Below are 13,014 nucleotides of genomic sequence, written 5' to 3' on the forward strand. Positions count from 1 at the left end.
AAAAAAAAACATTTAAAATAGCGTTATATTAAATTGCTCTGTAAAGTTATATTACTTTATGACTTGAAACATAATAATATCATAACCTACATAATCTATTTTTGTTTGAGTTGACGAATACATAATTCTTACAGAAAGTCTCTTAGCAGAATCGTAGGTCCATTTATTTGCAAATTAAACTCAGTTTTCTCGTTTGGATTGATATAAATGGCAATTTTAGAAACTGCTAATTGACAATCAAGACTCAGCTAATTCAATTGCATTTCAATCACTATCCAAGACAGAGAGCAGAGGGACAAAAGATCGCTTTACTTTCCAATTTTTGTTCTGAGATTAAAACCACTTAGATAAACAGCTGTTGTATAAATGGCTTTTACAAAATTAACAAGAATTGTCCTTATTACTTTTAATTTGTAAGATTTTAGGCTTATATAAGTCACTTGAACAAGAGTTATTAAAACGTAAATTTAAATACTTGATTTTTTAGGTAAGCTTTTTATGTTGTTAGTTGTAGGCCTAATCATTGTTTTGATTAATAAACCACCAGAACCTTATTCCTAGAGCCGATGAAAAATAATTAATTAATAATATTTATATTATTATTTGATTATTGATATACTTACTAAAACATAAAAATAAGATGGTATTCTGATAACTACCTTACAACTTTCCGCAATTAAACATTTTAATTACTTGGCTTGAGAATAGCTAAATTTAAGTGTATTCGAAAACATAAGAGTGATACAACATGTTTTTTATCTGTATTGGATACATTTATTCTAATTTCGTGGTACTGTAATATATTTTTTGAAGAAACAGCCTAAACCATGGTCTCATTACTCACCGTTAATGGGAATTGTGTTTTTTATGAATGTATTTTTACTGATTTTGTCTTCTTTTTTATAGTAAAATCTTGTAAAACCTGTATCCATAGATGTGATGACTTATACTGTATAAATATGACAGTCAAATGGCAAAATAGCCCTTTAATTAGTATGTCGATTTTTTTATGAAGTCAGCCAACCAACTAAAAAGCTTATTAAATGAGTTCTTCCCATGATAAAAGTTAAGGTTTTCCAACTAATCCCTTAGTATTTCCCAGTGTGGCATTTACTGGTTCTCCAAATATTTTTTCAGATGAAATGTATATCAATAAATATTTGGTGGATTTCAATTTTGTAAGCTCTTCCAAAATAAACCTTTATCCAAACGCCCCTTTTGCCAAATAATAATGATTTAACAAACCTAGAGGTCGTCCAGTGGTCGAAAACTCGACCAAAATATGTAATGTACAACTTGTAAATTTTCACCCAACGCTGTAAATAAAACATGCGATTGCAATTTCTTCCATTTGTTTTGATTTCTGTGTTTAGATTTTCTGTTTATATTTTGTTGTTATTCGTCGCGAGCATAGCGACCTATAAGGCCAATGTATATATTTTTTTAAATTTGAATCCTTTTTTGTGCTTATTTATTAGCCTATTTTAATTTATAAAGGGATTCTGCACTTCTACAGGAAAATATCTTTCTAACAGTGTGAGTAGATTTCCCCTGCGATTCACACGAACTGAGTAAAAAAGGTTTTAAAGAAACATAACATGCTTGCCTATCAATATATAACTATGCTATAAATGCCTTATGGATAGTAAACCAATATCTCTAATCTTAAATCTAAATATAGTAGAGCAGGGGGCAAATACAAATTTTTGGTTGGCTATTTATAGTCTAGAACGAGACATCGACTTCTTTAACTTCTAGTTGGCGTTTGATAGACGTGGTGTGTGTATAAGGGGGGGGGGGAGGAGTGGAAGGGGGCAATTCAATTTGTAACTCATTTCACGAAGCTTAGTGAATATTGTTTAACAGATTATTAAATGACAATGGATAAACTAATTTCGCCCTTCTCGATTGAAGCGAAGGAGGAATAAATTACTAGTTTTTCGTATAAAGGAAATTCGTGCAGAAAAAGGAATTGAGTATTGAAGTGAAAATAGCATTGTGAAACTAATACTCAATCCTGTCCTAAAATGTTGTATTTTTATAAATGATCACAAAGACAATAGTACGATTAAATTAAGTAGCCTGACACCATGTAAGATTTTTAGAAATCATAAACAAACATTTGATTTAGTTAATGTTTGGAAAAATCTAATATTAGACTTTATATTATGTATATTTTATTTTAAAGATAGGGATAGTGTCGAATTAGTAGAGTGAGTTAAAACTATCACTAAAAATCATAAAATGTTAAATAAAGCTGTATTATGGAGAGTTGAAAGCTACACTACACTTGATTTTTTGTAGGTTTGTGTTTATTAAATTACTTTTATAAAATCACGAATGTAAATAATGAGGTTAAATATGAGTGTACACTACCAGAGACAAGTTTATTTATTTCGATTTAATATATCCAGGACATTGCATTAATATTTCATCCAATCGATTATTTATACTTGTATTTTTTTAATAAGACATGAATAAAAATGCTTTTAGTAAATCACGACTTTGAGTATAGTAGTACAAAAATTTACAAACAATTTCTTAACCACCACTGGCTTTTTAATCAAAAGAAAACAATAAAAAATTGAACATACCCAGATATAAATTTTGATAGTAACACAATAATAATATTAAGTACTCGGAAAACAAATCAGAAGATGAATTTTCTGAATAATTTATAAAAATAATCAGTTTATTGTATGAAACGAATAAGATTTATTTTCTACTAACTTCATTCACATAACCATACGATATAAATAACCACAAATGTGTGTTTAATGATGATAAGGATGAACATACAATTAATTCTGGACAAACACGTGCCGTAACATCAAAAGAGATTATTATTCTGTTATAACGTAGGTTCTGCAATCATCGCAGAAAATCTTGTTATTTCTCCAAACATTAATCTTGTCATCTCTTTCTGTTTTTATGATTTGTATTGCCTTTACTTTCCTCGTTTTGGGTAAAATGGGCTTAAATAATTGATTTTTGCCCATTTGCTAAAAATATGGAAAGATAGATTGATGGATGGATTAATAAATAGATAAAGATAAAGCACAGACAAACGAATAGGCAGCAGAATTGTGAATGAAGGGATATATTGTCAGGTTGGATCAATTTATACATTAATCATTTGTTATAATAACAAACACATTGACGTAACTTGTTATGTGAGGCCGATTGGAGAGCAAAAAATGAATGCATACTAATATACTATTACTCCTGAAGCAAGCATATATTTAAGACAGGTTAATAATTTAGTTAACAATAACAACAAAAATGTGTCATTTTTATAATCCCAGTAGCTATAGTACTGTTTGTACCATAATTGAATATTTCAGTAAACAGGATTGCTTTTAAATTTTTGTAACAATGTTGTAACAAGGTTGTAACAATTGGGATACCATACATTGGACGTTTTTAATAGGTAAACAATATTTAACTTGCTACCAAAAAGTATTAAGACTTTTTGTAATTACAAGGTAGACAATTTTTTTAAATTTATTTCCACGGCAAACTACAGCAACTTACAGAAAGACAAGTTCATTTAAAAGATTGCGTGACGTTTACATAATAACATGAAAAATAATACAGACATCAATAGATTACAGGCCCATTTCGAAATAAATACATGCATTTACAAGCAAAATAAATGCAGTAGACGGACTATTGCTTTTTCATTTCATTCAATCATTTCATGCATTCATTTGCATCCAAAAGAATAAGTTAACATATAATAATATAGCATTTTATTTTCAGTAATTACTATAAAAATCTGTGATTACAAAATACACAAGAGAAACAGTAATAATTTAAGCACTTAACTTATCACGCTAACCGTCACGTCAACAACATAATCACTTCCCGCAAGTTTAAACATAAAACAACGAGCCAGTACATAATTGTCGGGCGAGTAGATAGTTTAATTACATAACCGCGTCAAACGTCAGCCTGTAGCCTGTGGTGGGGGCGTGTAATAGGCTGACAGTATAATAGGTCGCGGTTCAGCCTCATTTTCTCGAATGTGGGCTTTTAAAAGCACAAGCTCCCGTTCGGGTGGTTGTTGCTTCCATTATTGCATTCCCAAACACCCCCCACCCCGTCGTCATGGTAACGCCTTCTCCCCCCACTCAACGTGCGGTGTGCGCTGATTGGTCCGCGCTAGCTCCTCCCCCTCCACGCCGCGGCCGCTAGTCGCCAGTCAGCATGGATACGGACAGTGGTGAGGAAGGCAGGCGACACGACCTGGACATGCTACTTCAACAGCACCGTGCGGCCGTCACGGCGTTCGGGCTGTCGTTGCAGAAGAACCAGGCGGCGCCGAAGCATCACACGATAGAGAGCATACTAGGACTTCGCCCCGGCGGGTCCGAGAACCAGGGGACGGAGAGTAGCGGTGAGTTTCTAAAGTGCCAATTTGGTTGTACGTAATTAGTACTATATTGCGAGCTGTAAAAAATCCTGTAATAACAGAAAATGTCACTTTGTAGAAGTGATCTTAGGACCTCGAGGTACTTTCTTTTAGTTAACCTATGTAGATGGTAATAGCATAGCATAATCAAAAATAAAACACCAAAGTATGTAATATAACAAATAATGCAACTTAAATCTATATAAAAACACATAACTTAGTACCAACTATAATATAACTTAGTAACGGGGTACCAAATTCCGGTTAGCATAAGAATGTAAAAATGCATTAGCCTATTTAGCAAACACAATTCATAGCACGTCAAGTGTATGTCAAATAATTTAAACACAAAATACTAAGTATTCAATATTAAAACATGTTTAAATTGCTTTCACACACGTTAAGTAAGCAACAAAAGAGAGCCGTTAGGTACCTCTTCGGAGAATTAATATTCCAAAAATGTTTATTGTTGTTTTAATACCTTGGGTAAATTTGTTTTCTTAATATATTATGTAAAACACATGCCCTACTTGTAATAATTTACTTTCTCTGCAAAAGAGGTTTAAAAATCACGCAATCAAATTTTAAATAGTCCCAATAAATTCAATAAAAGAAACAATAATTGAGGGTAATTTATATGTAAACCTGTAGAACCAAGAAATTAAACGCTTTTAGTAAACACAATGACATAAGTCAAAAATTAAATTGCTTTAGTGGAGAAAACTTGATTACATTTGTCATTTTTGTCATCCTTTGAAGTATTTGCACCGGCAGATTACAAATATACCAATTAAGTGTGTTGTTTAGTTACGATGGTTGATTAAAATGTATATTATAACCATAATAAAAGTCAGTAGCTTTTTGATGGTTCGAAACTGGACCCAGCTGTTCCTGATCATTGGGCTTTCAATAAATGATCCTGGCTAATGAAACAGCTGATCTTAGTCAGTAACAAGCTACACAGATCATCTCACACCATTCTACACTCATCCTTCACTCATATTTGGGTTAAAATACGCACCTAAGTGGCGTCCCCATCTTAATGATTGATAATTGAATAATTGAATTGTAATGACAAAAGGCGTTAGAAATATTAAAGTATATGAGAGCCGGCATATCCCGCTACGGAGAGCGCTGGAATTTAAGGTACCGACTACCGATTTCAAAGAGATTTAAACCATGAATGATTCTTCTCAATAAGCAATCTTTAGGTGGAAGAACAATGGTTTGTGTATTTAATAATACATGTTTATATATTTAAGTATTTTTAAATGTATTTATCATGATACAATAATATGATGTCACTAAATAAGTTACAAGAAGAAAACTCTAATTACCTAAGTGTATACACAATCATGGACTACAGTCTGTATACATACATTTTAGATTTTAGTCAGTACACAGGAGGAGATATTTATGTCCTCTCTTTCTGATAGATCCCCGTATGTGAGGGATTTGCAATAGACAGTTCGACAGTGATTGTTAGAGGTAGGTTGGTAATTTTTGAATTGATCTTTGGATTTCTTTATAAGTCTAATACAGCTTATTTCAAATATTACTGGTGTATAATTAAGATAGAAAGGGGGTTGCATCTAAATATTACATTATTGGGTGAAAGATAAGTGTTAAATACGTTACCTTTCTGGTTTAATCCGCTGGCTTGTCATCATCTATCTGCAACGGATACATAAGCGTAAACATAGTAAAGCTATAAACTTGTCTGATATATTATCACATACCTTCAGCATTCATTGAATTAATTAATTTTAACACACCAATCCCAACCTAACCTGGTTCACTAAGTAACACAAAAAATGTTTAAGACGAATCGGTTTCAAACACCGAGCTAGAGATACAACTGGATATAGCGCTGAATGAGAATTGATAAGATGGTCACCATTGGCATTTGTACTAAGGGATTTGTACATTGTAGACCTACTTAGTACATTCGACTAGGGGAAACAGATATTGTGGGATTGTGGATACATAAAGATCCCCCCATTTGGTAACAATCTAACATAATTTTACAGCGTCTAGTAAAAGATCCCCCCATTTGGTAACAATCTAACATAATTTTACAGCGTCTAGATAAAGATCCCCCATTTGGTAACAATCTAACATAATTTTACAGCGTCTAGATAAAGATCCCCCCCATTTGGTAACAATCTAACATAATTTTACAGCGTCTAGATAAAGATCCCCCCATTTGGTAACAATATAACATAATTTTACAGCGTCTAGATTATCTAGCATCAATGCTACATGCTAGCAGTCGTTTCATTTTTCCATCTAGTTGCAGGTAAGAATACGAAACTAATATCTTAAGGTGTCTGATAAATGAAAAAAATGGTAATATTGTGAATCACCGACCCGCTTAAAAAATTAAATTAATCACTACGCATTTTCAATTTGTTCGTTGAGAGTCGTGGTTGTAACGTTTATAAATATTTGTAAAACAACTAGTTTTTTTAATTAATAATGATACGAGCTTGTGAAAGGGATGTCTAGCATTTACCAGTCGTCAAACGTATGTCAAGGTGACTAAAATGATTACTATTAGCCCTTTATCTTTTCACAAAATAAGAAAAAGTGGATTCATGTTAATGGTCAATATGGTGATATAATTCCTATTTCTCATATTAGCCTACTAACGCTAAAAACTTGAATGCTTACTTTAAATATTAATATTAATCTTTAACACCAAAACGAATAAGCCGTTTCGAGGGTTTTGGGTTTTATAAATTTTACCGCAATATTAATACGTACTTTCTAAATATTTGCCACTGCAATATCATAAAATACAACACCCAACAATACAAAACTAAGCTCTGTTAAAAATAAATCCAACAGGCAATAAACACAATTGTGTAAATAATATAAACAGTTATCAAGGTATGTGAAGGAGTAAGCAGACTTTTAATTACTAAAAGGAAAATACGAGAAGAAGATTAAATGTATGTATATCTTACAATATGACTGAGATAAAGCCATTTTATATTTTAAATTTAAATATATTTTGGAAAGTGACTGTGATATTATGATATATCGCTCTTTATCCATGCAATGTTTTCAACATTTTGGTCTGGCGAGGTTCAGTCTATTTTAATTTATGAATATTTAATGACCGATACGTTTAAAATCTTCATGCTATTTATTATAAAGAAAAAGGCAGCTGTTGAAGTTTACTTGTTTATGAAAACATTTTGATCTAATTTGGCAAGTGTAATCCTATTTGTTTGATGCTATGCTGTTAACATTTTATAAAAATGCTTGTTTTATACTCCATGTGGCATAAAACCTGAATAATCGTTGATTCCAATGTTTTTTTTTTTAAATCGGAATAGGTCTGACTTGTTTATTTTTTTATTTTGTTGAATTGTAAGGAAACATTTGTTTAAGAGCCTACTTAGGGAAATAGAAATTCGCTTCGTGTGCGGTTTTTTTCCGTCGGGACATTATTTTAAACTTGTGGATATAAATGGTTTTGTACTTTGTTGATGGAAAACAATCTGATCACCAGTCTTGTTACTATATAACGTCGACTTTTATTTAGAGTTAGATCCCTAATGACAAAATTTATGTAGGTTTTTAATCGATATAGCATGGGATCGAACCAGATACCTTTAGATTTGAAGGTGAGCACTATAACCACTACGCTGCTGGATGTCTCGTCCTGAAATAAAATTTCATTAAAATTTGTATAAAATTTTAATTTAAAATTTTAATTTGTTTTCATTCAGATTCAACTAAAAATCGGGTTGTTCCTCAAAACAATTGGCGGAGATTTAACTAACAATGCGTTTTTACAGGTAACTAGTCGTGCCTTTTTTATTTTTTAAAGTTTAACTAGTGCTCGTCCAGTGGTCGAAAACTCGACCAAAAATATGTAATGTACACCCATTGACTATTGGATACTGAAGTAGACATCCCATCTATGTGGACCAGCTGTCGCCATTTTTTTTTTATAAAAAACATGTAGTTGTGAGCCAGTCACAGAATTTGTCTCTAAAATTCTATTTTCTACCTTATTTATTTTTGTTGACAAAGTAGATGGGTCATAACAGTTGCTATAGCTCATAATAAGTCATTCAAAAAGTTTGACTTGGTATAAAGCATCGTGTATTCGACAGCAGAGCAGTCTGTTGGTGGCTCACATCAACTACGATGAACTTAATTTAAAAACTGGCGACAACTTTAACATGGAGATGGAATGTCTAGTTGTAAGTCAAAGGTACATGCTTCTCTATTTTCACTTCACGCTGTAAATAAAACATGTGATTGTAATTTCTTACATTTGTTTTGATTTTCTGTTTATATCTAATTGTTATTTCATCACCAGCATAGCAACCCATAAAGCCCGTGTTATTTTTTTTAATTTCAGATTAATGTTTTGTGCTTATATTTGATCCTATTTAAATTTTTAAAGGGATTCTGCACATATACAGGGAATTATCTTTCTAATAGTATGCGTAGATTTTCCCTGCGATACACACGAGCTGAGAAAAAAAGGTTCTAAAGAAACATGCTTGCCTATTAATATATAGATTGAAGAATTTGAACCGAGTTGTACGATGTCAATTATTAGTGACTTTTATTGTTGAATTGCCAGCTTTTGAACTAAGTCAAACCAAAGGGACAACTTATGTAAATGGTGGTGTGTTTATTTCGAACATTAAATGTCATAATACAAAACAGGGGGTTCATATAAATGGTATGTTTACGTCAGTATTCCAAAGTCAATGACGAAACCTATTAGAATTCACCAACTATTTAAAAACTACAAAATCTACCCAGATAGGCTGTTTTCCACAAACATTGTTCGGTCAGCCGGGAAGCTGGTGGAGTTAGTCTAAGTAAGACCTATATTAATTAATACCGATTGATCCCTGTGAAGTGCTAATGAAGTTAATAAACAAGTTGATGTCAGACCGCTCCAATAGCTTGATAATTAATTCCCGTACCGTCAGCCCCCCCCCCCTGTGTACCCAACTACTACAGTTCGGCTGATATTATAGTTTATAATCACTTTATGTAATAAACTTTGGTGTGTTTTAATTAAAAATTTGTGGAAAGTTTTGCATAGATATAATGTTTGTTAAAAATATACGTATAGATTTTTAACCACGCGTTTATATAATTTTGGTGGATGAATATAATTATTTCATTATATATTCTTTGTGTTGGCTATGGTATTTTTTTATAAAATAATAGTATAAATTTTTGAATTCAGCGTATTCAATGGATTTCTAAACATGCAACCTACTGTATCACATTTCAGCAGAACAACATAAACTCAAGGACTTAAACTTGAAAAACAAACTTTGGTCTTATTTGTGTAATTTACAATTTACAAAATTGGTATAGTAGCTAAGTTGGCATTTAGGTTTTTTTTTACAGTCATCGAAGCTACTGTATTCTGCTTTTCAATGCATTGCTTGCAAATTGTAGTCGTACAACTGCACGACAAATTTTGAGCAAGTTTGGATGATGCTTTGGTTATCTTACTACATCACATCCTTTCCAAAATTTGTGAAGGTGTACAAAGTGCTCGCTGGTGTACAACTGTCTGTGATAATCAGATTTCAAAGCATTATCAGTTATAGTAAGATAAATTCGCTTACATGACCTAATTAACTTGATCTTAATACAAAATCCAAGAATAGATGATCTTAGATTTTTACAATCTTTAAGGTGCGCGTTTTAATCCAAAGGTAATGGATGAATTTTGAATAAATAATAGGACAACTTTATGACTAGATCAGCTGTTTTTCCTCAGAATAATTTATTAGAAACGCAATGATCAATGACAGTAAAGTCTAGTTTTGAACCATAAAAAATATACTTTGACTTTCCTCAGGATTGAACCAGCGACCTTCTGACCAGATAACTCAGCTACCCAACGGTTTCAATCCAACCAAAAATATAATTTACTTAAGTCAAGTGGCAAGCTATTACAGTATTTCACGCTCCTAAAGGGCCAACTAAATCATCAAGAACATCATAATACAACATATAACCCTGGGAATGTTATAATGCTCTTAGGGAGTGTTGCAACAAATCATGCTGTACCACAGCATCAACCACGAAACTGTAGATTATTGCAAAGCTGGTCGGGTGTCAAAACTGCAATGGCGTCGAGGGGTTGAAGGGAAGGGCTGTTGAAGGGCAACTAGGGTGTGAGCGCAGCACACCTAGGGCGCAGGGGGGCTGCAGGGCTGCTGCTACAGGGCTTGTATCCATTTATAGTTTTCACAACGAACATGGTACTACTGAGTGAATAAAAGTATGATGTGTTTGTAGAATCCCATAGTAGTAGTATTGCATAGCGTCATAGACTTTGGATACTGCAAGTAGAATTCATACAGTCTGGTGATATTTTGTATTTGTGGTTGTTTACGCCTATGTATTTTTTTTAACTTTTTCGATTATAAACCACCCGACTTCTAGTCTTGTTACTACATAACGTCGACTTTTTGTTAGCATATAGCAACATAAGAGTGTCTCTTGCACATATGTATTTCTGTTGCCAAGGGTATAGATAGGATTATTCGCTGAAAACCCAATGACAAATTGAATCTGGGGTTTCAATCAATATCTGGAATTGAACCAGATAACTTCAGGTTTGAAGGTGAATACTATAACCACTGTTACCAACGATTTAACTATTTCTTAGTAACATTACATGGAAGTGATGTAACGTGTTTAGACTTTAAATGCAGCTAGACGTATCATCCTGTTGTAAAATAATCTTGTTTTTGTGCTAGGTTTTAAAAATATTTGCTTAGGTATATTTCTTAAGGCATATTGGTGTATTTACCCAAAGGTTTATGAGTAGACATTATTAAAATGTTTCTAGCTGACAAAACATCAACACCCATTTCTCATACTGTACACTTTGGACCTTACAATTGAAGGTATTATATTAAAGCCATCGGGGAAACGATTGTATCTACGATAGTGTAAAAATGGTATAATATCCAAGTATAAAGAACCAGAGCCATTCTACAAGACACAATCCAGTAAATGTTTACTGTAGCAAAGAACTACAATATAGCAAAACATGTATAATATTCTGAAACAGTATACATTTGTTGTACATTTCTTCTACTAAACTCACTATATCAGTGATGATGATGACAATTAAATAATGTTCTGTACAAAAATTAAACCGATTTTCAGACTTTAACTACCTTACGTGGCCTTTAATTACAAAAGAACAGCCTTGTCACACTAAACACCAAATTTTACCCACATCAAAAACCTAAAACAGCAAACTCAAAATTCTATGAATAATTTGATCAATAAAGTTTTCCCTCCCTTGCTACTAGTCTGAAAATACCAACCGCGATTCGGCGAAACACATTGATTCAAGCAAATCTTCTCTCACAAACATCAGCTTAATAAAACATCAAAATGCTTAACTTACATCACAACCTCATAAAAGATGTTGGACCGTTTCTGCCCCAGGCAGTCGTGTCACGTGACTGGTTTGGTGTGGGGGGGGGGGAAGGGGGGGTTAAATTACTCTGGCTCAGTGATTCCATTTAATTAAGTCCTGATACATTCGAAATCAAAGTGGCTGCGCGAGTAAATAAGAAACATTATTACAGAACGAATTTCTTCCCCCTGTCCCGTCTCTGCTGTTAATTTATTTCACTTTTCTTATTTACTTTACCGCTCGCTCGGTCACGACTAGTGATTGCCTTTGCTGAGCAAATCTGTAAAGAGTCGATTTAGACTGATTTTCGAATTTACAAACTAGCTTTGTAAGGGATGTATGTTTTTAAACTCCACCAAATGTGTTTTCCTACGCCTGACAAAGTGGGCTTCCTTGAACTGATAATAGCACAAGAAGTATCTAATTGTTGCATTTACTTACTTTTGCCGCAATCCAGTATTCCAACCAAAAAACTCAAAACCGTGTGTAACGTGATATTTATACGCTTGAAAATAAGTTGACAACGCTTAAAAATTATACGACTACGATCAGCTGTAACGTTTCCCATTTCGTTCAATGTTTGGATTTAACATAACCTAAAAACGTGTTGTATAGTGTTTGAATGACTAAAATATATGCTTTATAATATGCTTTATAGTAACCATAGGAAAAATATAATGTTTAACGCAAGTGCAAAGTGCCATTACGCACACTAGTTACACAAATATCTATTGTGGTGCAACTCGCGTAAAAGATTATTATAAGATTATCATATTATTTTGTACATTACATTTGACCGCAAAACACATTCCATTGCCATGTAAAAATGTGTCATTACCTGGGAAAACTGTAAGCATAAACGGCATTCTTTTATCCTGTTATCTCAACAGAAAACCTGAAACTTAACTTAATGCGTGTGTCAATGTTTCACGTCCTACCCGTTTGAGTAGGCTGATATCAACAAAATGTTTTTTCACTTATTTTAAGATGGATCCTACATAGTGATAATCATTCTTCGGCGATAGCGACTAATAAACGTTAAGTAGGTTCTGGATAATCGGCATCATACAGAATCACGCTGTGACACTTTATTCAGCTGATTGGTGAAACCAACCAAATATATTTCATAACATATTTTACATCACAACAGCTACCTCAGTAT

General features: G+C 32.8%; 1 protein-coding gene across 1 annotated transcript in view; it reads left to right on the forward strand.

Moving 5' to 3' along the window:
- The first annotated feature begins 4,209 nt into the window (after window positions 1–4,209).
- LOC128997387 (retinal homeobox protein Rx1-like) overlaps window positions 4,210–13,014 on the forward strand; it is a 56,910-nt gene continuing 48,105 nt past the window's right edge. Inside the window, exon 1 of the mRNA XM_054423024.1 lies at window positions 4,210–4,399. Within this exon, the coding sequence (XP_054278999.1) occupies window positions 4,210–4,399 (190 nt within the window). The remainder of the gene's footprint in view (window positions 4,400–13,014) is intronic.

The sequence above is a fragment of the Macrosteles quadrilineatus genome, unplaced genomic scaffold, assembly GCF_028750875.1.
Source record: "Macrosteles quadrilineatus isolate MER2022 unplaced genomic scaffold, UCM_ALF_1.0 Scaffold_6__1_contigs__length_79288215, whole genome shotgun sequence".
Lineage (NCBI taxonomy): Eukaryota > Metazoa > Arthropoda > Insecta > Hemiptera > Cicadellidae > Macrosteles > Macrosteles quadrilineatus.